Below are 25444 nucleotides of genomic sequence, written 5' to 3'. Positions count from 1 at the left end.
AGCAGAGTCCTCAGCCTGGGCCGGTCGGCGAGTGGGGGTGGGAGGTGGGCCGGCACGAGAAGGTCCGCTGGGGGCCACCAGGAAAGGGAGCCAGAGCGACTCCCCGGAGGGGCCCTGGAATGTTCCATTCGGGAAGGTAAAGCTGCGTGTGGCTTAGGAGGGTGAGAAGCAGGTGAAGGAAAGGGAACAGAGACACCAGGAGGGAGGACGCCGCGTCCTCCCTGCTGGCGGGCGCCCAGAGGCCCGCTGGGGTGCCAGTCGGGGTGCACGTGCGTCCACTGCTGCAGGGTTGTGGGGAGGGGCGCCCGGGGGAGGGCCGGGGCGGGGCCTCGGGGTGCCCAGAGCTTGGGGTTGGGGTCGGGGTTGCGGTCGGGTGTGGGCGGGGGGCCGTGGAAGGTTCTCAGGAGGGCAGAGCTGCGCCACATCCACACGTGGGCTCTTTGGAGAAGTCTCTGCCCGGGGTGGGGGGGGGGGTCAGGGCCGGTGTTTGGACACACGGAGGAATTTTGTTTTGAACCTTTGAGGAGACCCGCTCTGTGAAGGGTTACTTTCCAAACAATAAAATGCACGCATTTCCCCCCTTTGTGGGCCGAGCTGCGGCCTGTGGAGTTCCTGGGCCAGGGTTCAGACTCGCGCGGCCGTCGGGACGGAGCCGCCGCTGCCGCCGCGCCGGATCCTCAGCCCCCCAGATGCTGGAGAGCAGCCAGGTGCCGCAGGTCCCCTCGCGCCGCCGCGGGGACGCCTAAATAAATGCACTCGCTCTTAAGGGTATGGTCCGGGAGCGCCCGTCGTGGCGCAGCAGAAGCAAATCCGACTGGGATCCGAGAGGATGCGGGGTCCACCCGGGCCTGGCTTGGCGGGGGAGGCGCCCGTGCTGCCGCGGTGCAGGCCCAGACTTGGAGCCGATCGCTCGTTGCCGTGGCTGTGGTGTAGCTGCAGCTCCCATTCACCCCCTGGCCTGTGTTTAAGCCGATGGAAACGTCCCCGTGGACAGGACCGCAGGGACGGCAAGACAGGGTCACCACCTCCAGGGGTTCCCTTGAGGCCCCCCCCCCGCCCCCGGCTTCTGGTGTGCCCGTAGCTGCAGAGCAGGTTGGTCTTCGTAGCGAGTCGTGTGCCTCTGGCGCACACGGCAGAGCCGCTGGCTGTGGCTGCTCCGGGGACCCCTCCGCGCGGGCGGCTCTCTCGTGGTGGGCGCTGGCGGTCGTCGTCATGGTTGGGTGCCTCCGTTTTCGTCCCTCGCTCGCTGGTGGGGGACACTTGGTTGGCTTCCCGTTTCGGCTGCTGTGGCCGGAGCTCCGGTGGCTGCCCAGGGAGGCTCCTGCCGTCTCACCGCTGCGCCTCTGGCTGCTGCTCGGCAGCGTGGGTTCGACCCCGGCCCAGGAATTCCCACGTACTGCCTGCGTGGCAAAAAAGGGAAAGAAGTACCAAGACAGCCCCAAACCAAACGCCCAGGAGCGAAGGGGTTTTGCTGCCGTGAAGACAGCTGTGGGCGTCCCGGTCTTCGTGCGGACGTGGGTCCGCGCCGGCCGCGGTGAGCGCCTGGGCGCCGGGTCCTGGGCCACGCGGGTGTTTAACCACTCCGCTGTCTTTCAGAGCGCCTGCGTCGCTTTTTAACTTCAGCAGCGAGTGTGAGAGCTCCGGTTGCTCGGTAACCTTGCCAACCCGGGGCACTGCCGGTCTTTGTAACAGCGGCCCTTCCAGTGCCAGGCTGGGGACGCCTCCCTGTGGTTGTGGCGAGTGCGTTTCCCTGGTGACTAATGACGGTGAGCGTTTCTTAGACGTGTGCTTACGGGCCAGTCGAATCTCTTTTTGCGAAGTGTCTTCTTCGATTTTTGGCCAACTGAAAAAATGACACGTTTATTTTGAGGTAATCGGATGCTGACGTGCAGTTATCGTAGGGTCTTGGGCACCTTCGCACGTTTCCCCCCCGAGGTAACTTCTTGCAAAACCTCGATGCATCACAGAGGGAGTATTGACGGTGTGTGATTAGACACGGCGCCTCCCACCCCCGCAGGACCTCGTCCCTCCCCGAGCCTTTTATAGCTGCCCTTGCCGCCCTTCCGTTTGCTTTGGGTTTATTTTGCCCTGCTTCTGGTTTCTTGTTTTTTCTTTCTTTCTTTTTCTTTTCTTTTTTTAGGGCCACACCCACAGCATATGGAAGTTCCCAGGCTAGGGGTAGAATGGGAGCTGCAGCTGCCGGCCTACACCACAGCCACACGGCAACACGTGATCCAAGCCGTGTCTGCGACCCACACCACAACTCATGGCAATCCCAGAGCCTTAGCTCACTGAGCGAGGCGGGGGATCGAACCCTTGACGTCCTGGATTACCGCTGAGCCACAGCAGGAACTCCTCCTTCTGGTTTCTTGAGCGTGGGGCTTAGATTCTTGGTTTGAGGTCTGTCCTTTTTTCCAGTGCTCTAAGTTTTCTCTGTGGCGCTGCCATGTGTTGATATGTTGTATTTTCATTCCGTTCTATGCATTGTTCTTTTGTATTTTTTGGTATTTTTTTTCCTTTGATACTTTGCATTTGCTTCATGAATGATTTAGAGGTGTAATTTCCAGTTGCTGAGATTTTGCTGTTTTGGATTTCTGTTGTTAGTTTTAGTCTGATTCCGTTGTGGCAAGAGAACATGCTCTGATTTCTGTTCTTTTAAAGTTGTTCGGGTTTGTTTTATGGCCCAGGATAAGGTCCGTTTTGGTGACTGTTCTGTGGGTGTTTGAAGACCTGCGTTTTCTGTAGTTGGGTGGCGTGTTTTACGTGGCGGTTAGATGCTTTTTATTGGGCGTGTGGTTCAGAATGCTCTCCTTGTTGATTTTATCCCTTGTCGGTCCCTGATGGGGAATGTTTGAGTCTCTGTACTTGCAGTGCCTATTTCCGTTTTTAGCTCTTTCTTTCTTTTTTAAGTGAGTTCTGAGGCGCTGTAGTTTGGTGCACACACATTTAGGATTGCAAGTCTTCTTCGTGGATGACTCGTTTACTCGCCTTGTCTCCAGTAATTCTCGTTCTCCTTTATCAGATATTAATGTAGCTGGTCTTGGGCTTTGGAGGGGCTTTTTTTTTTTTTTTTGTCTTGTTGTTGTTGTTTTTTGTTGTTGTTGCTATTTCTTGGGCCGCTCCCTCGGCATATGGAGGTTCCCAGGCTAGGGGTCGAATCGGAGCTGTAGCCCCCGGCCTACGCCAGAGCCACAGCAACTCGGGATCCGAGCCGCGTCTGCAACCTACAGCACAGCTCACGGCAACGCCGGATCGTTAACCCACTGAGCAAGGGCAGGGACCGAACCCGCAACCTCATGGTTCCCAGTCGGATTCGCTAACCACTGCGCCACGATGGGAACTCCGTGGAGGGGCTTTTTTTTTAAACCGTATTTGTCTGGGATAGCCTTTTTATGCCTTTACTTTCAACCTACTTGTATCGTTGAATTTGAGGTAAGTTTCTGGTAAACACCGTATAGTCGTGTCGTGCTTTTTAAAGCCATTCTGCCAATCTGTCTTTGGCTTGGTGTCTTTAGCATATTAATGGTTAGTATAATTATTGCTCTGTAACTGCGTATGTCTGCCTTTTTTTGGGCTGCTGCATGGCATGTGGAGTTCTTGGGCCAGGGATACGATTTGAGCCCCTGCTCCAGCAGTGCTGGAGCCTTCAGCCCACCGTACTGGGCCAGGGATCAAACCTGCGTCCTGGTGTAGCAGAGACACCACTGATCCTGTGAGCGCCACAGAAGGAACTCCAAGCCTGACATTTGATTATTTATGTTCTGTTCGTTTTCTGTTTCTTGTTTTGTGTGGTTTTTTTGGGGGGCCTTCTTGTGGATTACTTGGCTATTTTTTATGATTCCATCTTGATTTATTTGCATCATCTTGGGGTGTGTCTCTTTCTATAGTTTTCTTAGTGGTGCTCTGCGTATTACAGTACACATGTGACTTACAGCAGTGGACAGGTATTGTTTTACCATTTTGAGGGTAATACGGGAACCTTTTTTCCGTTAGGTTCCTCTGCTCCCCCTGCTTTTAAATATCACCATTGTCTTGAGCACCTGAAAGTGTTGCAGTTTTTCGTTTTTTCTTTTTTTGGCTGTGTTTGTGGCATGCAGAAGTTCCTGGGCCAGGGATTGAAGCAGCACTACAGCAGTCACCAGAGCCACAGCAGGGACAGCATGAGATCCTTAACCAGCTGAGCCGCCATGGAACTCCCATGTTGTAGATTTTGTCATCAGATATAATTTAGAAAATTCTTGAGGAAAAGGATAATCTATTTATACATAGAACCCATTTCTTTATATTTTTCTTCCTGATTCTCTGGATTTTTTTGGTTGGTTGGTTGGTTTGGCTTTTGTCTTTTTAGGGCCTCACCTGCAGCATATGGAGGTTCCCAGGCTAGGGGTCCAGTCAGAGCTGCAGCTGGCAACCTGCGCCACAGCCACAGCCACAGCAACGTGGGATCCAAGCTGTGTCTGTGACCTACACCACAGCTCACGGCAATGCTGGATCAGCCCACTGAGCGAGGCCAGGGATTGAACCCTTATCCTCAGGGATGCTAGTCGGGTTCATTAATAGCTGAGCCATGATGGGCACTCCTCTGATTCTCTGTTTTTTTTTAAATCATTTTCTTTCTGTTTGGAGAATTTCTTTTAGACATTGTTTTAAGGTTTGCTAGAGACAATTCTTTTTTTTTTTTTTTAAGTCTTCCTTTGTCTGAGGATGTCTTTATTTCTTCTTTATTCCTTAAGGATAGTTTCACCAGATATGGAGTCAATTGACAGTTGTTGCCTCAAGCACTTGAAAAACATGCATCGCTTACCTCTGTCCTCCACGGCTTCGAGGAGAAACCTACTGTCACTTGAATCGGTGTTCCTTTATCCATAAGGTGTTATTCTTTCTGGTTGCTCCAGAATATTTTCCTTGTCTTCAGTTTTCAGAAGTCTGATTATGATGTGTCTTGGTGTGGATTTCTTTGGGTTTGTTCTATATGGGGTTCACTCAGTTTTGTGAAATGTCTGGGCTGGTGTCTTTCTCCGTATTAGGAATAGTTTCCAGCCATTGTTTGCTTAAATACTGTTTCAGCCCTACTCACTTTCTTTTTTGGGACTCCAGAGATACACACGGTGGATCTTTTTTGTTCTTGGACATGTCCCAGAGGCTCTGTTCATTTTATGACTTTCAGTATGTTTTCTCTGCTGTTCACATTGGGTAACTTCTGCGTCTTACTCCTGAAGTTCACGGATTCGAGTCTCTGTCCTCTCCACGTTAACTTACGTTGGCCACACCTGTGGCCTGCAGGTGTTCCCAGCCGGGGATGGACCCCATGCCACAGCAGCAGCCTGAGTCATAGCAGTGACGACACTGGATCCTTAACCCTCTGGGCCACCAAGGAATTCCTCCACTTTAACTATGGAGACTAGTGAGTTTTAAAATTTGTTATTCTGTCTAATCAGGTTTTGTTTTTGTTTTTTCACTTTTAGGGCTCCTTTTGCGGCATATAGAGGTTCCCAGGCTAGGGGTCGAATCGAAGCTACAGCTCCCAGCCTACGCCACAGCCATAACAACACCACATCCGAGGCCCACCTGTGATCTACCCCATAGCTCGTGGCAACGCCCGATCATTTAGCCCACTGACTAGGGCCAGGGATTGAACCTGCGTCCTCATGAATACTAGTTGGACTCATTACCACTGAGCCACAACAGGAACTTCCAATTTATCAGTTTTTATATTTTGTTCTTTTTATAACTTATTTGCTGATTTTTTTTTCAGTTTTCCTTTGTTTTGTAACTGTTGTAGATTCATATTTTGGACGTTGTTTAAAGGCCTTTGTTGGGTAATCCAGCATCTGACTCATCTTGGTGTTGGTGTCAGTTGATTCTCTCCTCATTAAAGGCTTATGTTCTTGGTTCTGGGTGTGATAGGTGATTTTCTTACTGTTTCCTGGTCATTTGGCTGTCATGCTAGGAGACCCTGGGGGCTCCTGAAGTTTTTTCAGGCAGACTCGCCGCTCCTCTCCTGCCCACGTGTGGACATGGTTCCAGTGGCAGCCTGATGTTCACGTCCTTGTGAGGCATCTTGTTGTGATGGTGGGCCGGGTGCCCCCGCTGCACCTGCTGGTGCTGCTTTAGGAGGGGATGGCCCGGGGCCTCTGGGTGGGTGGGAGGCTGTTCTCTGCCGCAGGACACGGAGCGTCCAGGCTGGGTGCTTGTTATGGTGGGGTCCTGGTCCGACCGCTGGACTCCCCTGGTGCAGAGTGATGAGAGGGTATTCCAGGGCTGAGGGGGCAGGATGGAGCCTTGCTGAGGCAGGTGTCCAGGCTGCTTCTTAGTGGGGCGTCCTGTTGATCCCGTGCTGGTGCTGCCAGCCTGGCCTCTGGGGCAGGTCCGGGGCAGGAACGGGCCTGTTCCACTCACCTTCTATCTCTAGGCTGAGGTCGGGAGATGCCGGGCTGGGGTCACCTTTCGGTGGGGGTCGTGCGGCCCTCTTGCTGTGCTCCTCCAGTCCTGGCGCCCCAGACCGGTGGGCAGTCCTCTTTCAGCTCTTGGAGTTCCTCTCGGTTACCCTGTGGGTTATTTCCGGGTTTGCGCTGTGCCAGGGAGCGAGGAGTGTCTGGTCTTGGCCGGAATGTGCTCCTGGCTGCTCTCAAGGTTTTTCCTTTGTCTTTAGATAGATGAGTGTTACTGTGAGGTTCTTTGGTGTGTGGATTAACTTTGTTTTTTTTTAAACCCTGCCAGGGTTCGTCCACCGTCTGCCCCGTGTTTTCTTTCCTTTCTGTCGGGGTCTCTAGTCACACCCCTGTGACGCTCACAGGGTCTGTCATTTATCGTCTCGGCTGTATTTTCTCTCCTCTGTGTGTGGTGTGCTGCTGAGCAGTCCTGGGTATAAATCCAGGGGCTGCACTTTCCTTGGTGTAATTCTCACTCGGTTCTTTTTCTGCTCTGCAGAGCGCTCTCTCTAATAGTCTCCATGTTTCTACCAAATTTAGGAGTCTTGTCTCTTCTCCTGCCACCGTTCGAGGCACAGGCATTGAGGGTCTGCCGGGTGCCTCCCCTGGCGTCCGCAGGGCCCTGGGGCTTTTCACTTTATTCTGTCAATTTTCCTCTGCTCTCTAGATGGACCATCGCCATTGATCTGTCTTCAAGTTCACTGACTCTTTCCCTGCCGTTCTCTTCATCTTTTTTTGTTTTTTGTTTGTCCTTTTTTGGCCGCACCACGTCATACGGAGTTCCCAGGCCAGGGATCAGATCTGAGCCGCATTGGCGACCCGTGTGGCAACACTGGATCCTTTAACCCACTGTGCTGGGCTGGGGACCGAACCTGCATCATCCTGGTGCTGTAGAGACACTGCCAATCCTGTTGTGCCACAGAAGAAGCTTCCATTTTTGCTTCTTAAAAATTAAATTTATTTATTTGCTTTTGCACTTTTCAAAGGTTGCTTTCCACGTGCGGTTATTACAGGCTGTTGGCTCTGTTCCCCGGGCTGCGCAGCACATCCTTGAGGCTGTCTTGCACCCAGTCGTTTGTACCCCCGGTCCCCCCCACCCCCTGCCGCCCCGCTGGTAGTCACTGGTTTGTCCTCTGCATCTGTGAGCCCGCTGCTGTTTTGTTCATCTTTTGAATCTGTCGTTGAATTTCTCGTTGACACTGTATTTTGCGTTTCTGAAAGGCGGTTTTTTGAGGTAGGTTTTGTCGGTCTGTCGGTGTCTCTGTCCGTCCGCTGTGTCGGGAGGGCCTCGCAGCGCCGTGCTGTAAGAGCTGCGGTCTGGGTCCCTCAGGCCTGGCTGCTGTCCTTTCCCCCGAGAATTGGTCGTGTTTCTTGTCTTCGTATGTTGAGTGATCATGGATTGTGTCCTGGACATTTTGAATGTCGTGTTGTGAGGCTGTCTTCTGGGTGCTGCTACCATCTTTGGGATGCTGTTGGAATTTTTTCGGTGGCTTGTTTGGCAGCTGGGTGGCAGTAAACGTCGTCAGGCTCAGACCAGAGTCTGGTTTGCCGTCTGTGGGCAGTGGTTTCAGTTCTGTCCCCTGGACCCGCCCGCGTACTCGCGCCCCGCGGCTGTGCAGGTTCACGTGGGAGCGTGAGGTCCTCTCCCGGCTCTCTGGTCTGGGACTCTTTCTACACGTTCTGGCTCCAAGGGACCCTCCTCCTTGCCCTCTGGCTTTGTACTTCAGCTGCCCACTCTGTCACCATGCGGTTCTGCACTGCCAGGGCCACCGCTGGGGCAGCCTGCTGAGAGGAGGGGGGAGAACAGCAGGCACCCCTCACGCCCCCCAGGCCAGTTCTGTGGGTTCTCTTAGTGCTCTGGCTGCCTGTGCTGTGACTGCAGTTCGGGGAGCAGGAGGCTGGGACAGGGATCAGGGACCCCCCCCCCGCCGACTCTCCGGCTTGCAGGGCTCCCTTCCAGTCCTCTGTCACGGCTCTGGCAGAGGCAGGAGAGGAGAGGGGCTCTGCCCCGTGCCCTCGCCCGCTCTGGTTTGCCTTCAGAACCCCAGGTGTCCAGAGTGTTAGCTGTGGTCCGTGGCAGCAGCTGACCCAGGCTGTTGTCACCTTGGTGGCAGCGCGGTGGGGCCTGCTTCTGCTGGCTTTGGTGCCAATGCCTGGTCTTTCTGCTTTCCTGCTTCTGCTCATCCACGCTGCGTGTTGAAGGCATTTGACCATCGTAGGCGTCACGCTCGGGCTGTTTCCTTCCTCCAGAAGGAGGCTGCGTTTGCTTCCTGACCCCACGGGCCCTGGCCCTTTGCTCCAGGGCACGGGTTGGGGTTCTTCAGAGCTGGGCCGGAGGCCGTCAAGGGCTGCCCCCCTTGAGGGTCACTCTTTTTAGGGTGCTGCCTTTGAGGGTCCCAGCCCAGAGTATGTGGGGGGCTACTGGGGTCCCGGCTCCCTCGTCAGGTCCCGGAGTCCACATCCTGTCCCTGAACCTGGACGTGGGCAGCGTCCCCTGGTTCCTGGCTCCCCGGAGCGGCTGGTGACCCTGCCCTCTGGTGACCCCACCCCGGCGGGTCCGTTACGTCTGTGCCGCCTTGGACTTGTCACGCTAGACGGACGGTCCACCTTGCCGGGAGACGCTCCGTGTATTTGATCGCCTTTTGATCGGCGGCCCTGCGGGGTGAGGGGGTTCCGCCTGTGTCTCTTGGCACTGGGGGTGCTCCCGGGCGCCTGGGTTGGAATCCCGGCTGCTGGCCGTGGGCAGCGTTGCTCATCCGGGGAGAGGGGCTGCGGTTAGTGCCCGGCCGAGGCTTTGAGGTGTGAGCCGAGCGGGTCCTGCCTCAGGTTGCAGAGACCCGGGCCTCAGCGCGCACGCAGCCGTGCTCCTCAGCCCTTCCTGCTGAGCGGTCCTGCCCCTCGGGGCCGCTCCTCTGCCAGGCCCTGTCCTGCCCCGGGAGGGGCTGTCCCCAGATTGCTCTCAGGGCCTCAAGATGGAGGCGGGGGGGGGGGGTGGTGTTGGGGTGTCGGTCTGCCTCCCTGCCTCCCTGCCCAGCCGGGTTCCAGGGCGTCCCCGGGTCCCGCCGCCTGCCCGTGCCCGGCCAGCGCTGCAGGTGGGGCCCCTGGAGGGGCTTTTCTGCAGCCCTCTCCTCAGCAGCAGCCGCCTCCTCTGTGTGAGGTTTTTGTTCCCTTACAGAATGTTAGCTCTTCCCTCTTGGAGCGTGGGGGGTACACCTGCAGATGCCTTTGGCAGGTTCTTTTTTTTTTTCCTTCCATTTTTGGAGCTCCCAGGCCAGGCATCAGAGCCGAGCTGCAGTCGAGACCGGAGCCATAGCTGCGGCAGTGCTGGATCCTTGAGCCACTGTGCCGGGGTCAGGGAGCGAACCTGCGTCCCAGTGCTCCCGAGACACTGCCGATTCCACTGAGCCGCAGCGGGAGCCCCTTTGCCGGGTTCTTTTGGCCTCTGGGTCGCTGTGGGTTGGGGTCTGTGGCCTTCGCCCCAGCAGTAGGAGGTTTCCTCCCTGTCTTCTTCATCGGCTGCATTTGGACTGTATTGGAGGTTCTGACTCTTACATGTGAGGCTCTGGGTGCTGTTAACATCTAGAGAATGTTGACTTTTTAAAAAGCAGGTGGTTGAGTCAGGTTGAGGTGTGGGTCCCGATGCCCCGCCTGCTGTGGGCCGTGGTTCTGGTGGGTTGATCCCTGGCACCCTCGGGAGCCCTCCCTTCTGCCCGCGCTCGTTAGCTCTCAGCGTCTGGGCCATGCTGCCCTCAGCTGGGGTCCCACGTGGGCCACTTGGGGCATCCCGGACAGTAGCCACGGGTTCTAGGTTCCTGATCCACACCTCTTCTCTGTGATCTGCACCCCCCCCCCCCAGCCAAGGACCCCCAGGCGTCGCCCTTCCTGGCTTTTGTTTTTTTAAGTAGAGTTGGTGTACAGTGTTCCTTTACTTTCTGCTCTACAGCAGCTTGACCCAGTCTCTCTCGCCCACACACGTATATAGACACACATTCTGGTTTTCGTATTCTGTTCCACGTGTTCTAACCCGAGATTGGACACAGTTCCCTGTGTTGCAGTGGGACCTCATTGCTTAACCATCTAAATGTAATAGTTTGCACCTACCAACCCCAAACTCCCCGTCCATCCTACTCCCCCACACCCCCCCCGGCAAACACAAGTCAGCCGTCCACGTCTGTAACCCGTTTCTGTTCTGTAGATGCATCATTTGTGCCACATATTAGATTCCACACGTAAGTGATACCATGTGGTATTTGTCTTTCTCTTTCTGACTTACTTCACTTAGTATGAGACTCTCTAGTTGTATCCATGTTGCTGCAATTGGCTTTATTTTGTCCTTTTTTATGGCTGAGTAGTATTCCATTGTGTGTGTGTGTGTGTGTGTGTGTGTGTGTGTGTGTGTGTGTGTGTGTGTACACACTGCATCATCCCTTTTTTTTCCATCTTTTTAGGGCTGCATCTGCATCGTATGGAGGCTCCCAGGCTAGGGGTCTCATCAGAGCTGTAGCCGCCAGCCTCCATCATAGCCACAGCAACGCAGGATCCGAGCCGCATCTGCAACCCACACCACAGGTCACGGCAACGCCAGATCCTCAACCCACGGAGCGAGGCCAGGGATCGAACCTGCATCCTCATGGATGCGAGTCAGATTGGCCTCTGCTGAGCCACGACGGGAGCACCTCCCGCATCTTCTGAATCCATTCATCTGTTGATGGACATTTGGGTTGTTTCCTTGGGTTGTCTTGGCTATTGTGACTAGAGCTGCAAGGAACATAGGGGTTCGTGTGTCTTTTTCAAGGAGCGCTTTGTCCGGATCCATGCCCAGGAGTGGGGTTGCTGGGTCGTGTGGTGGGTCTGTATTTAGTGTTCTGAGGAACCTCCGTGCTGTTCTGCGTAGTTGGGTTGAACCAGTTTACAGTCCCACCAGCAGTGCAGGAGGGGTGCCCTTTCTCCCCAGCCTCTCCGCTTTGGTGAGCTGCGGCCCTGTTAGGGTGGCCATGCTGGCAGGTGTGGGGCGGGACCTCAGGGCAGTTGTGATGTGCGTTCTCGCCCACGCGGGGATGCTGGCCTCCTCCTCCCGCGTGGAGCCGTCGTCTTCCTCGGCGCCGTGGAGCCGCGTTCTCGGTCCGAGGCGCCGTGCCGAAGCCGGGCGCCCGCAGGCCCTTCTGGCTCGGTCTGGCGCGGGGCTGGCCCCGGGCCGTGTCCGAAGCTCTCGGGTGACGGAGGCTCATTCATGGTCCTTGTCTTCCTCGGGCTGCGTCGGAGCCTGTCTCAGGCTTCGGGTTGGGGTGGCCCCCGCGAGGGCACGTGCCCGGGGCTCCTGGCCCGTTGCTGGGCGACAGGACGGGACAGAGTGTGACGGGCGGTGGCAGGGTCCGTGCCTCCCTGACAGTCCCTCGAGCCTGTGGGTAGTAAGAATGGCCCCTGACACCAGCGCGCGTTTCGCGGGGCCCCAGGCCCTGCTCTTCGTCTCGACTTTGATTCAGTCCTCGCCCAGCCCAGCCCCCGGCGATGGGCATCCTCGGTGTCCGTCGTTGCCGCTGGTGGCTGGGGTCTGACCGGCCAGGGCCGAGGGGCTCCTGGTCAAGGCCAGGCCAGCATGCTTAGCAACGTCCTTCCTGCTCAGTCTGCACGCTGTCCTGCCTTCAGGGGACCTTGTGCTGTGACCCTCTGTGCACCCGACCAGCTGCCGCCCTCCGCCCCTTCTGCCTTGAGCTCTGACCCGGTTTACTGCAGACTTGTCAGCGTCCGCTGCTCCTCTCGTGGCCCCGACCCGAGAGCACTGCGGCTGCTCTGGCTGCTGGTTCTTGGTGGATGCCAGACAGGAGTCCGTGCAGACGCCTGTCTCCGAGCCTCTCTCCCGTCAGCTCCTCCACCAGCTCGCGGAGGCAGGGGAGTGGCGGGGTCGGCCGTGTGTCTGGGGGTGACGCCCCGGCAGCAGGCCTGGCGCGTCCACCAACAGAAGGCGCCGCGCCTGGCTGCCTCCCCAGGGCTGGTGCGCGGTGACCCTTGGGGCCCTGGCCCGACCTTGTGCCGCCTCTCCTGGGCCCCACCCCCGCTGCTCTCCCCCGCGCCAGCACAGATGCCCCGGGGCTCACGGTGGGGACGGTGCTCAGTACCGTGCACGGCCCGTGTCCCCAGCTGCTGTGCGTGGCCCGCTCGCGTCTGCCGGTGGAGGGTCGGGGTGGCCGTGCTTGGTCGCCTGCCCGTGTTCCTGGCACCCGCCCCCCGCCCCCCGCCTGGCTCTGGCGCGTGCGCTCATGTGGCGACCTCTTCCCGCTGCAGATAACGTTCCCGAGGGCCTCCAGGACCCCTTCTACACCGACCAGTACGAGCAGGAGCACATCAAGCCCCCGGTGGTCAAGCTCCTGCTGTCCGGCGAGCTGTACTGCCGCGTCTGCAGCCTCATCCTGAGAGGGGACCAGGTGGCTGCCCTGCAGGGCCACCAGTCCGTCATCCAGGCTCTGTCCCGGAAGGGGATTTACGTGATGGAGAGTGATGACAGCCCCGTGACGGAGCCCGACCTCAGCCACGCGCCCATAAAGATGGTGAGTGGCCCGGCCGGTGGGGTGGGGGCCTGGCAGAGGGCACCAGATGAGGCTGCCGCCTGTGCCCTTGCAGCACCACAGAGTCCCCCGAAGCTGCGGGGCCTGACGCCGTGAGGGCCAGTGGCTGTTCTGGGGAAAGGGAGGCAGGGCTTCCTTTGGGCTTCTTGCGAAGCGAGAGTTATGTTCACGCTAACGCTTTTTGGGGGCAAACTTTTTGCCCATGTTGTGCTGTGTAATGGGTGAGCCCACTGTATTTGTTAGATTTTTATTTGTTTTCAAGCTCTTTTTGGCCGTGCCCATGGCCCGTTGGAAGTTCTCGGGTCAGAGACTGAACCCGCACCCCAGCAGCGGCCTGCGCTGCCGCAGTGGCCACGCCGAGCCTTCACCTGTTCGATTGCTTCCTGTGTTCCGTACAAGTGTTTTGTGCCCCAGTACAGAAATCAGTACAGTGTTTCTCCCCGAGCGCCCCGTCCCCCTCCTTCTCTGAAAGCTGCTCCACTGGTGCAACTCTTGCGGGCGTTTCCAGGTCTGAGCCGCATCTGCGCACCAGCCCCGCCGCGGTGCTTCGGCTCAGGCTGCGCCGCACGCTGTGGTGTTCAGCCGGCCCTTGGGGATGGCGTGTTACGGGGCGGCAGGAAGCTCCTGGGTTCGCGGTGGGGGGGGGGAGCCAGCACGACAGCCTGGCTGGGCGGCCCCTGGCGCCTCTTCCCCCCGCGGAGCCGTAGGGACGCCGCAGACGAGGAGGGCGCTGGGCAGCGGGGCCTGAGCACCTCGTCCGGAGGGCGGGGAGCCGCGGAGGCAGAGGGCGTCTGGGCGGCGCGGGGGCTGACGGCTGCCTGTGCCCCCAGGGCGCCCACATGGCCATGGTGGACGCCCTCATGATGGCCTACACCGTGGAGATGATCAGCATCGAGAAGGTGGTGGCCAGCGTCGAGCGCTTCTCCACCTTCAGCGCCTCCAAGGAGCTGCCCTACGACCTGGAGGATGCCATGGTGTTCTGGGTCAACAAGGTGAGGGCCCGGGCCGCCTGCCGGCTGCCAGGGGTGGGCGCGGGGCGAGCGCGGGGCCGGGGCGGGTGCAGCCCGGCGCGCGGCCTTTGTGTCTTGGTCCCGCGTGCGCCGCGGCAGGTCTGGTTTCCGGAGGCGTTTTGCTGCTACGAGAAGAGCGGTGCCTTCCCCCCGTGCTGTTCTCTCCTTCCGCGTCTGGAAGCTTCCAGTGCTCGCCTGCGCCGTCCACGTGGCGTCCGTTTTCAGGAGCGGGTGGTCAGAGGGGCCCCTGGCCGCAGCCTCCAGTTGTCTGCAAGCTGCTCGTGCGCCAGAGGTCTCCCGTCAGGGACTCTGCACGGCCGAGGCGCTGGACACGAGCGGCTTCTCGCCGGGTGTGTGAGCGGCAGACCCCTGCGAGGTTCCAAGAGGCAGGGTAACGTCAGAGCCCGCGGGGTGAGCGGGAGCACGTGGCAGAGCCTGGCGGGGTCTGGCTGCCGCCCCTCGAAGGGCCCGCTTCCTCCTGGAGTCAGGATGGCCGCCCTGCTCCGTACTGGGCTTCCTGCCCGGCTGCGGGCGAGGGGAGTCGGGGCCTAAGAGACGCCTGGAAACTGTCACCCTCCAGCAACCTGGACGGCCTCTCCCGCAGCGAGGCAGTGGCTTCTCCAGGCCTCGTTGTGGGACCTCCGGGTCCTGGTTTGGGCCCGGAAGCTGGCCAGTGCCCACAGGGCCGCCTCTGGGTGGCGGGCACCTCGTCTCCACATCCTCTGGCCTCACGAAGCAGTGCCCGCGGGAAGGACCCTGCGAGAATGGGGCTAGAAAACGGTGCTCAGGCGCGGTGCGGGCTTCGTGGGAGACGGAGGCTGGGCTCCTAGACCTGACTCCAGCGTGAGCTTCCTTCCTGGGGCCAGAAGCTCCCCCGTCTCCTTTGACAGCTTTTATTGACTTTGTCCCTCTTCGCAGAGAAATGGCAGGGTTATCAGAGAAAATCTAGAAGCCGTGGGTGAGCAGGCCCGGCGGGACTTCTCCATGACCTCACCACCCGTCGTGTTCGACAGCAGAGCGTGCTCGATTCCCTTGGGGTGTATGTGCTGGGGTGTAACGCACACACGGAAAGGCATAGTCGGGGTCTCCCCAGGTCTGTGCTGGCGGTGAGGGGTGAGGGTGGCGCCCAGGCTGAGCCGCCACCTCCCCGTGGCTCTGGATCGTTTCCTTCCCACGGGTTCCGCGTGGGCACTGGTTGTGTTGACGCTGATGTTTATTTTTCAAGGCTTTTTTTTGGCCGCCCTCATGGCACATGGAAGTTTCTGGGGAGTTCCCATGGTGGCTCAGTGGTAACGAACCCAACTGGTATCCATGAAGACTCAGATTCAATCCCCGGCCCCGCTCAGTGGGTTAAGCATCCTGCGTGGCTGTGGCTGTGGTGTAGGCAGCGGCTGCAGCTCCGATTTGACCCCTGGCCTGGAACCTCTGTCTGCCGCGGGTGCGGCTGTGAAAAGACAGGAAGAGCTCCTGTTGCTGTTATTTCTTCATTCCCTGGTAAAGCTGAAGTTAGAGAAGCATCTCTGTCTGGCTGCTTGTCTTCCTCTGGGCCGAGCTGCCTGTTATCTTGGGCTGCTCCTTTGCGTGGGCGCCTCGGCCGTTGCTTTTCCCCGCTGTCCGGGAGCTCACGTGTTCAGGCTGCACCCAGTTGCTGTGGGTGTCTCTGCGCCTCCCCGGGGGTCGTGGCCTGTTCGCCTGAGGATTCGGCTGCTGGGCTGGCAGCCCTGCTTTGTCTCCTCTCTGGTGAGTTCTGGCGCTTCCGCCGTGTTTTCAAGAAACGTACCATTTCCGATTCCAGATCCTTCTCTAGCAGACGCTGCCTCCTGACTTACTGTTGGACAGATTCTGGTTGCGGCTCCTGGGCGGCCCCCTGGTCCCCACTTCTCTGCGTGGTTGAGAGGCCTGCCTTGGCCAGGTCTGCGGCAGCCGGGGGCCCTTCTCGGGCGGCGCCCCCTTCTCCCGGGTCGGTTCCCGCCGCCGTTTCTCACGACCGTCCCTTGCCTTGCCCAGCGTTGGTACTTTGATGCCCTGTGGTCCGTGCTTCTGTTCCCTTAGCATCCATGGGAGGCTCTCTCGAGTCAGGAGGCTCCCGCATGCCCGCCACGGCCCGCAGCTTCCCCAGCCGGGTTCTCGGCATCACACCAGCCGTGCTTTCCCGGAGCCCCTCTTGGGGGCGGTCCCCGGGGGCAGGTGAGAGGTGCCCCCACCCGTGGTGAGGTCTCGGCTCCCGAGCCGGGCCGCCCGACGGCTGTGCCCTGCACTGAACGTCGCTGGGCATCACCGAGGTTGAGGCTCTCACTCAGGCGTGATGTTGGCGAGGCTGCTCCCCAGCACTCGTGGCAGGTCTCCGGGCGCTCCTGGGTCCGTGTTCCCAGGGTCGCTACCTGAGGGCTTCTCCCACCCCCTGGCCTGCTCTCGCCCGGGGTGGTGGTTGGGGTCCTCCGTGCAGCCCCTTCCTCCTCCTGTTGGGCCCTGTGTCCTGGCGTTTTCACCCCCGTCAGCAGCTCTGGAATCACAGGGGTGCCGTCAGGTGGCCCCCGTGTCTCCTTTCGTGTGGCAGGGACGGTCCCGCCGCAGTCTTTATTCTAAAAATGTCATCGGGGTAGAGCTGACTCGTTGCCCTGGTTCCAGGTGTACAGCACGTGACCCAGTCACGCGGGCACACAGGTGCATCCTTTGCCCCTGTGGCATCACAGAGTATGACTCCATTTCCCCGGGCTGGGTCCTCGGTCCTTGTCACCCACTGGTTCTGCGGGTAGTGGCTCCAAGCCATCCCTCCCCGCGTTTCCCCTTCGGTAGCCAGAAGTTTGGTTTGCGAGTCGTTTTGTAAGTTCATTGGTCCAGCTGTTTATCCGATTCCCCATCTGAGCGAGGTCACGCTGTGGTCTGACTCACCCCACTTGGGGTGAGAGTCTGGTTACATCGGTGTTGCTGCAGATGGCATCAGTAGGTCTTTTTTGTGGCTGGCATGGCGATGGTCTCTCATCTTTATCCACTCCTGCCGCTGGGCGTCTGGCGTGCTGCTGGGTCTGGCTGTGGTCAGGCGTGCTGCTGCGAGCAGGGTGCACGCCGCTTTTTCCGGGTCCTGTACAGTCCAGGAGGTTGTGGACAGGCCTCCTGCGGGCCCTCATCTGAGACTCGCCTCCAGTGCTGTTCAGAGACCCCTTGGCTCTGCACTGGGGTCCCCGCAGTGCACCTGACCCGGCCCAGAAAGGCCCACGCCTCCCGCTTCTGAACACGCGCATGCTCGGGCCCCTGGGGGAGCACTACTCCCCCCCCCCCGCCCCGGGCCCGCCCGCCCGACCGCCGGCCGGTGTCTGGGCCGGCCTCTGTCCCGGGAGCACTGGAGTTCTCCCTGGACCGTCTTGCTGGGGCTCTTTGCATTTTTTATTGACACCCAGCCCATGGCTTGAATCTCTCACAGACCCCACCCCACCCCCTGGCTTTCCCGAAACGTGACATGCGTGCCGTAAATGGACCCGGTTCCTTGAATCCTGACGCCGGCTCTGTGTTTCACGTTCCCAACCAAGACAACATTCCCATCCCTAAGCGGTTCCTCTGGGCTCCTTGCACTTAGTCTGCCCGGCCCGGATTGCCGCTGATGGCTCCCTTCCCCCCGAGACTAGTTTCATCTCTTCTGGGTTCTGGTAGAGACGGGATCCTGTGGCCTGCCCTCTTTCTGGGTCTGGCACTGGGCACGGGGTCCCTGAGCCTGACCCACGTCATCGCGCCATCGGCGCACTTGGGAGGCTTCGTCTGTGGCCGCCCAGCAGCGCTCATCCGCCCCCTGATGCTGCACGCGCGGGCTTGCTCGTGTGCCCGTCGTGAACGAGGCTGCTGGGAGCCGGTGCACCCAGGTCTCGACGTGCGGGACCGCGTCTCATTCTTTTGAGCAAATACTTCGGCGCAGACTTGCTGGGTCCCGTGATGCGTGTGAGTTCAGGAGACGCTGTTGGAGTGTCTCCAAAGGGATTGTACCAGTCCCGCTTTACACCCCAGCCCTTGCCTTAAACCAGCAAGTCGAGGGGCTTCCAGATGGACCACGTCCTGCTGCTTTGCGTGGCTGTGTCCAGGTGTCTGGTGGCTTGGGAGGCATTTCCTTCACAACTAAAGGTGTTTTCATGTATTTTGTTAGGTCTTTGTTCAGGTATTTTGCTTACTTTTTAATGCGGTTGTTTATCTTAGCGAGTTTCAAGACAGGCGGAGGCACGTAGCGCTGGTTGCTTTGTCAGGTGGGTGCTCCCGCGTGTCTCATCGTTCGGGGTCGGGACGATGCTGGTGTCGGAAGCTGAGCTGGAGCAGCACCCGCTCCTTTGTTTTGTGCAGCAGCTCTCCCAGGCTCTGAAGTGTTCTGTCCTTCAACCTTTGATGGAACCACAACCACAGCAATGTCAGACCTGAGCTGCATCCGGAGCCTACACCACAGCTCACAGCAACACCAGATCCTTAACCCACGGAGCGGGGCCAAGGATTGAACCTGCGTCCTCGTGGCTACCAGCCACATTCGTTTCTGCTGAGCCACTGTGGGAACGCCTCTGTTTAATTTTGTATCCATTTTGGTAACTCGTAACCTTCAAGGAATTTGTCAGTTTTATTTAAATTTATTTGAATCGTTGACTTTGTCTTAAATTGTTGGAATATTCATATTTTTTATTCTTTTAGTGACGTATGATCCTCAGTGATGTCCCTTCTTATTTCCTACTCTCCGTAATTTCTTTTGTTCCTTCCTTAGTTGGGCTTTCAACTTATTGTTCTGAAAAAACCTGTTTCTTGTTTTTATTGATTTTTTCTATGGTTTTGTAGATAATTTCTCTTCTTGCTGTTATTATTTTTTCCTTCTATTTATTTTGAGTTTAATTTTCCCTCCTTGTTAAAGTAGAAAATTCTTTTACGCCTTCATTTTGTTTCATTTTATTCCATTTTAAACACTTTTTTTTTTTTATCTTTTTAGGGCCATACCTGCGGCACATGGAGGGTCCCAGGCTAGGGGTTGAATTGAAGCTGTGGCTGCCAGACCTTTTCATTTTAATATAAACATTTAAGGTGGAGAATTCCTTTGGAAGTAGTGCTTTAGATGCACTGTACACTTTTGTTTTTGAAGCTGCTGCCGTGGCATGTGGAAGCTCTTGGGCCAGGGATTGAAACCAGGCCACAGCTGCGACCTGTGCCGGATCCTTTGACCCACTGCACTGGGCCGGGGATCAAACCTGCACCTCAGTTTACAATTTTATACGTTTCTTTGATGTTTGGCTCACTAGATGACAGCTGTTTTTTCTTACCTGCTTCTGCACTTCATCCGCTGCAGTGTTGTTTTTCTTGGTGTGTGTGAAGAACATCTGCTCTCACGTTGAAGATAAGGATATACATCTTTTTTCCTTTCTCTCTTCCTTTTTTTTTTGGGGGGGTGGTCTTTTTTAGGGCCACACCCACAGCATATGGAGGGTCCCAGGCTAGGGGTCCAGTCGGAGCTGCAGCCGCCGGCCTCCACCACAGCCCCAGCACCGCGGGATCCGAGCCGCGTCTGCGACCTGCACCCCAGCTCAGGCACCGCCGGATCCTTAACCTGCAGAGCGAGGCCAGGGGTCGAACCCGCGTCCTCACGGGCCGTTCGGATTTGTTAGCCCCTGAGCCACAGCAGGAACTCCTGGTTCTTTCATCCTTTAAAAAACCATTTTTCTGCGTTCTCAGTTTGACTCGCACGAGCTGACTCACTGGCTGCTGTTGAGGGCAGCGGCTGCTCAGGGCTGCGGGGTTGCTCCGGACCGTGCCCGGGCCGCATCCCTGTTGGCGGGACGGCGTCTCTCCGTGGCGGTGTCCGGTCGTTGCCGTGCTGACCTCCTCTTTGAGGTCATAATTCCTGAAGAGACAGCTTTGGGTTTTGAGCCGTTGCATCCGTTGCTCGCGGGTGTGTGGCGGGAGTTCGCGGGGTTACTCCGGTGGTCAGGGCGCAGGCGCGCCCGCAGGCGTCGGGGGGTGTCAGCAGGACCGGCCGTCGGCCGCCTTTGCTGTCGGGGACGAGCCTGTCACCCGTGGAGAGCAGCGCTCCGGCGCTCAGAGCCACGCGGGCTTTCCGGGTCCCGTCGAGGCACAGGTCCTGGGACCCGTGCGTCGTGCAGGTGCGTCCTCGGCCTCGAGGGTTCCAGCTGCGGCCGGCGGGCGGGCTCTGGGTGGGGCGGGGAGATGCAGCGTCGCCTTTGTAACGCGTGTGCTTTCCTCTGCTTTAGGTCAATCTTAAAATGAGAGAGCTAACAGAGAAAGACGCTAAGCTAAAGCAGCAGGTACTGGAAAGCCCAGCTCATCAAAAGGTAAAGGGTAACCGTCCCTCCCGGAACGCCCCCGCCGACGCGGCTCTCGGTTTAAGAATCGGCTCAGTCGTGCTCTGTTCGCCCCTTCGCCTTCCCATTGTGGGGGGGTGCCTGGCGCCTGCCCTGGCGCCCTTTCTCCTGGGGTGGGGGCAGCCCCCGACACTCAGGAGGAAGGGACGGAAGGGTGTGCGGGGCCTCTAGACGCCAGCACAGGAGGGGCGGGCCCGCAGCAGAGGCCCCTCGCAGCCTCATGGGCCGGGAGCCCGGCGTGGGCTTCAGGCAGGCCCCTGTCAGGTGACCAGGGAGATGAGCCCTTCCGTCCTGTTCTTCCCGACCGGCGGGCCTGAAGCCGCGTCCTCGAGGCCGGCCTGGCCTGGCCTGCCCGCCTGCCCGCTGCCCCTGGGCTGCGGAGTGAGCGAGTCCCCGGCCCCTCCCTCCCCCTGGACTCCGGGGATTGTCTTGTTCCCCCTTCCCTTGGCCTCCCCGTTCCCCAGGTGGGCAGGGGGCGCTCGCCGAGCCTCTGCCCGAGTGTGGCCGGGGCCCCTCGCTCTTGGTGGCCAGCCGCGTGCGCTTCCAGAGTGTCCTTTGCTCGCGCAGCGGCTGGTGTCGCACGGGTGGCCGTCCGCTGCGGTCATCCGCCAGGTGGCCTGCCGGGCCGCGGGCACCGGACAGACCTCGTGCCCCGAGGACGCCCGCCCGCCCTGTGAGCGCTGGGGCGGGGCTCCTGGTCCCCACGCAGCTGGCCCCGCTGACCTCTCCTCCTTCCTTCCCGCGCCTCCCGCAGTCTCCCTCCAAGTGGTACTGGAAGTTAGTGCCCGTAAGTGACCTCGCACCGCCGCCGCCCAGACCGCCGTCCTGTCGCCGTCACCTGCTTCCGTCCAAAACCGCGCGCGGCCGTTTCTCTGTGGACTGTCCTCCCCGTGGGGTGGTGGTGCCGGAGCAGCCCGGTTCTGGGCGGGGTGGACGGGGCGAGGCCCGCGGGGACTCAGTGGCGTTTTAGAGCCAACGACAGGCAGAGTAAATGTACAGGCGGTTTTGTGTGTCCTCTGTGGACTCTCAGTCCTCTCTTTACTGAGGAGCTGACAGGAGGAGGAAGACAGGGTCCCCCCCCCCCCCCCCCCCGACGGGGCCCAGGAGGAGCTGAGAGGTGAAGGCAGAGCGCCCCCCCCCCCCCCCCCGACGGGGCCCAGGAGGAGCTGAGAGGTGAAGGCAGAGCCTCCCCCCCGACGGGGCCCAGGAGGAGCTGAGAGGTGAAGGCAGAGGCCCCCCCCCCCCCCCCCCCGACGGGGCCCAGGAGGGCCCCGCCGTCTGGTTTCCCCTCGGATGCTGTTCTTCCCTGATGTTTCTGTCCCTGAGGACCTGGCTCTGCCCCCCTTGGCGACGCACTCTGGAAGCAGGACCCGTTCGTCACACTGTCCTGCGGCAAAACTCTTGCCACTCCAGGTGGTCCATTTTACAATGAAATGTTGGAGAATGAGTCGTTTTCCCAGCCCTTTTGCCTGTCCCTTTAGTTTAGTTATTTGGATCAAACATCCTTAGCGTTCTGTCATCACGGAGGAGCCGTGGATACAGGCTGTGAGCAGGCTCTGTGGGAGCAGTGAGAAACAGCCCGATTTGTGGCCGTGGCGACGTCTGCTGCTCCTTGGGATGTCTCGCTGCCAGAGGGGGACGCGTCTGGATGGGTGTTTACATTCCTCTCCACGGAGTCCTAAATCCCCAGGGCCCCAGAGCCACCTGCTCCCTTCTGAGGCTCACCGCGGCCACCGTCAGAAGTGTAGGGCCCTACAGGAGGCAGGGTTTTGGGTGAGAGTCTTCTGGAAGCTGGAAGATGTGACCCAAGGCAGAGACCCTTCAGCTTTCCTCCCGTGAGGCTTTCCTCCGAGCAGGGCCGCCTGGCAGGGTCCCTTCCCGGGCTCGCGTGCTGCCGTCCATCCTCAGCCGAGAACACGCGCTTCCCTGCATGCCGTGCTCGCCTGTGTGCTGTCTGTCTGTGCGTGGAGCCTGCGCATGCCTCGTGCCCTGCATGCGAGCCCGAGAAACAAGTGAGAGGCCACGTCGAAGCCGGGGCCAGTGACCCGAAGTGGAGGAGGACAGGCTGAGGGTTCTGCCCAGAGGCCAGTGCTGACCGCCCTGCCCTGTGCCCTCGCTGGGCGACGACTCCGGGTCCCAGGCTGCGGGGCAGCGCCCCTAGGGTTGAGCTCTGAGCGGCTCTCAGGTCCGCGGGCGGCGGGCTTTCTCCCTGGGGCTGGCGCTGTGTCCTCCTCCCTGGGGAGGAGGCGGCTGCGGGAAACGCCACGCTTCCCTGCAGGGAGGGGGGGGTGCCTGGTGGCAGCCGGGCCCAAAAGGCCCAGGCAGCGAGCAGAGACCTCAACCCCGTGCCTCTGTCCGGCGCACTTTGCCTGCACGCGGGTCCCTGACGCTCCCGTGCGCCTGCCGAGGGCGGCTTGGTGTGCTCGGTGGCGTTGGGTCCCACCTGGCTTGCCGCCCCCTCGGGCTGGGTGACGGTGCTCTCTGCCCTCTGCTTTCCCAGCGGCCGGGGTGACGCTGGTCGCTCCGCGAAAAGCAGCGGCAGGGCGGGTCTTGCAGGGGTTCGGGTGCTCCCCTGGAAACTTGTTTCTCAGGCTCATGGTACGCGGGCCTCTACGCGGAGGGCCGCCTGCCTCCTCCCCTGGGCCTGCGTGGCCCCGAAGAGCGAGGTGGCCCTGGCGTCCCTAGCAGCTTGTTGCTGTCACCCGGTGTGGCCACGAAGCCCCACCGCTGAATCTTGACGGCGGGCCAGACAGGGCGTGCCGTCTGGGCATTTGGGCTCTTCCATGTGATTCGGCCGCTCTGAGTTGTGCGGCAGGAGCTCTGCTGACCCTAGACCTCACGGCCTGCCCATTGTCATCGTCGTGGTGCAGGTGCCGTGACGGCACGTGGGCTGCCCACGCCGTGACCCTCTTCCTGTTCTCCGCTACAGGTGCGCTACCGCCGAGAACACCCGTCCGCGAGGCAGCCGCCCCACTTCCCGCTGCTGGAGGACCTGATGAGGGATGGCAGTGACGGGGCCGCCCTCCTGGCTGTGGTCCACTACTACTGCCCGGAGCAGATGAAGCTGGACGGTGCGTGGAGAGGGTCCCTCTGGCCGGGCCTGGGCCTCCAGAGGACGGTGGGCCTGCCCCGGGGACGGCGGTGAAACGCCGGAGGGTCGCCGAGTCCTTGGCTCCAGCCGGGGAGCTGCAGCCGGGCAGGTCTCAGGCCGCGCACGGGCCGTTCAGCAGGCGGAGAACCTGGACTCTGGGGGACGTGCGTCGTGTGTCAGGCACTCGTCCGTCCGTCTCCGGGGCTCAGACCTTGTCCTTCATGCTGCAGGTGGCTTAAAGGACGAGGCTGTGGTTTGGGGACGGGAGACCAGGGCAGATGCTGACGGCTTACAGACCGCGAGCCATCCCTGCGTGCTCGGGGCTGGCGGCGGCGCCACGTGGCGGCGCTCACACCTGGCCGTGGGCAGAGGCGTGAGGGGTGGCGAGGGTGCCTGTCCAGGGACCGTGGGCACCGCGTTCTGATGGCGGTTTTGCTCAGCATCCTTCTCCCTGCGGGAGGGGCCAGGTCGACAGATGCCCCAACTGCCAGCCGCATGGGAATCTGCCAGACTCGCTGCGGGCACTGAGCGGAAGCTGCCCCTGCTCCTGACCACACGCAGAGGGCTGGGCTGAGGGGTTCTAGAACGCACTGCTGCCCTTAAGGAAAGGGCGCCTCTGGCTCCAGGAGGGCCTGCGTCTCTGAGCGAGAGCCCCTGAGTGGGCGCTGGCTGCCGCAGGCCCGTGGGGCCATGTGTGGTTGGGAGCCGTGACCAGGGCCCTGGAAAGGACCAGGGGACCCAGCGCCGGCCAGGAGAGACCCGGAGGCTCGCCCAATGCCCTGGCCATTCAGGAGGAGGGAGCCGCCAGGCGGCCTCACGGGCGGAAGGAGGCCGAGGCGTAGGGGATCCGGGCGAGACCGAGTCTGGGCCCTGAGGCTCGTGGGCCTTGCTCGGCAGGGCGGAGGGGAGCGTGGCCATGGGAGCACGTCCGCAGCCCGGGCATGCCTGCCACGCAGAGGAGGCGCTGCCTGGGGCTGGCAGGTGCCACAGGGGTCTGAATGTGAGCACAGGGCGTCTCCGGTGCTGCCGCCCTCCGAGGAGGTCCTCGGGAGGGGGCGCTTGTGCGCACCGGCCTGGCCCTGGCTCTTCCCTCCCTCCCTCCCAGGGGCTCTCTGCAGTCGGCCTCGCCGCTCCCGACTCAGGTAGTTCTGGCTTTGCCCTGCTTGCTTCTCACCTGTCTGTTGGGGTCTCAGGACAAAAGGAGTTACTAGGGCGAGAGAGTCGTGGACTAGGAAACAAAAGCCCCTGGCGGGGGTGGGGGGGGGGGGCGCGTGTGGCGCTCACTGCGTCTGCCAGCAGCACGCGAAGTGGGTTTTCAAACCCGACAGAGTGCCGGGGGGAAGGGAGCTGAGCTGCCCCGGTAGCTTGAGCATAGACCTGGCCGTGAGGTGAGAGTGGAGGGAGGCCCGGGGGTCTGAGCACACGGGGGGCAGGCTGGGCGCAGTGCACTGTTGTTGGGAGCCTGCTCTTTTAAAATGAGCATTTGGGGTTCCCTGGTGGTGCAGCAGGTTGAGGATCCAGCATGGATCCTTATATTCAACCACATGAGAATTCGGCTGTGGATGGTTCGATCTGTGGCCCGGGAACTTCCATGTGCCGTGAGCACAGCCAAAAACTAAATAAGAATGGGAAATAAAACATGTAAGCGTGGGCGCCCTACAGAAACGGTCTTGATGGAACAACTTGCACAGACTGCAGAGAGGTGATGGTTTCCCGCAGCAGCAGCAGCACACGGCGTCCTTCTCCAGGCCCTCAGATCTTCACTGCTCAGAAACCAAAGAAGATGCTTTAAAATGTTCTGGATCAAAGTGGGAAGTCTAGTGGAGCTCTTCCAGCGGGCGCTCTGCAGGAGCAGGCGTTCTCGCCTGCTTTGGTCCCTGGCACGTCCCAGCCCGCTAAGGCAGGGTCTGGCCGAGTCGGTGCCTGGTGGGTGTTTGCTGAGTGGACGACACACACGCCGGAGCTCAGGGTGCGGGTGGTGGCAGGTCCAGGCGCGGGTCACCTCGGGGCGTGCTCT

General features: G+C 59.9%; 1 protein-coding gene across 4 annotated transcripts in view; it reads left to right on the top strand.

Annotated features, from left to right (window-relative positions):
- The window catches only part of CAMSAP1 (calmodulin regulated spectrin associated protein 1), a 48515-nt gene that overhangs the window by 5847 nt on the left and 17224 nt on the right, over positions 1 to 25444 (top strand). For 2 of the 4 annotated variants that reach the window (XM_047768902.1, XM_047768899.1), the window contains exons 3-7: positions 12714 to 12976; positions 13825 to 13986; positions 20226 to 20306; positions 21091 to 21123; positions 23266 to 23407. In XM_047768902.1, coding sequence (XP_047624858.1) covers positions 12714 to 12976; positions 13825 to 13986; positions 20226 to 20306; positions 21091 to 21123; positions 23266 to 23407 — 681 coding nt within the window. The remainder of the gene's footprint in view (positions 1 to 12713; positions 12977 to 13824; positions 13987 to 20225; positions 20307 to 21090; positions 21124 to 23265; positions 23408 to 25444) is intronic. The other 2 variants (XM_047768903.1, XM_047768904.1) reach the window with 1 other exon arrangement.

The sequence above is a fragment of the Phacochoerus africanus genome, chromosome 2 (assembly GCF_016906955.1).
Source record: "Phacochoerus africanus isolate WHEZ1 chromosome 2, ROS_Pafr_v1, whole genome shotgun sequence".
In the NCBI taxonomy this organism is placed as follows: Eukaryota; Metazoa; Chordata; class Mammalia; order Artiodactyla; family Suidae; genus Phacochoerus; species Phacochoerus africanus.
This window is presented reverse-complemented; position numbering and strand designations above follow the sequence as displayed.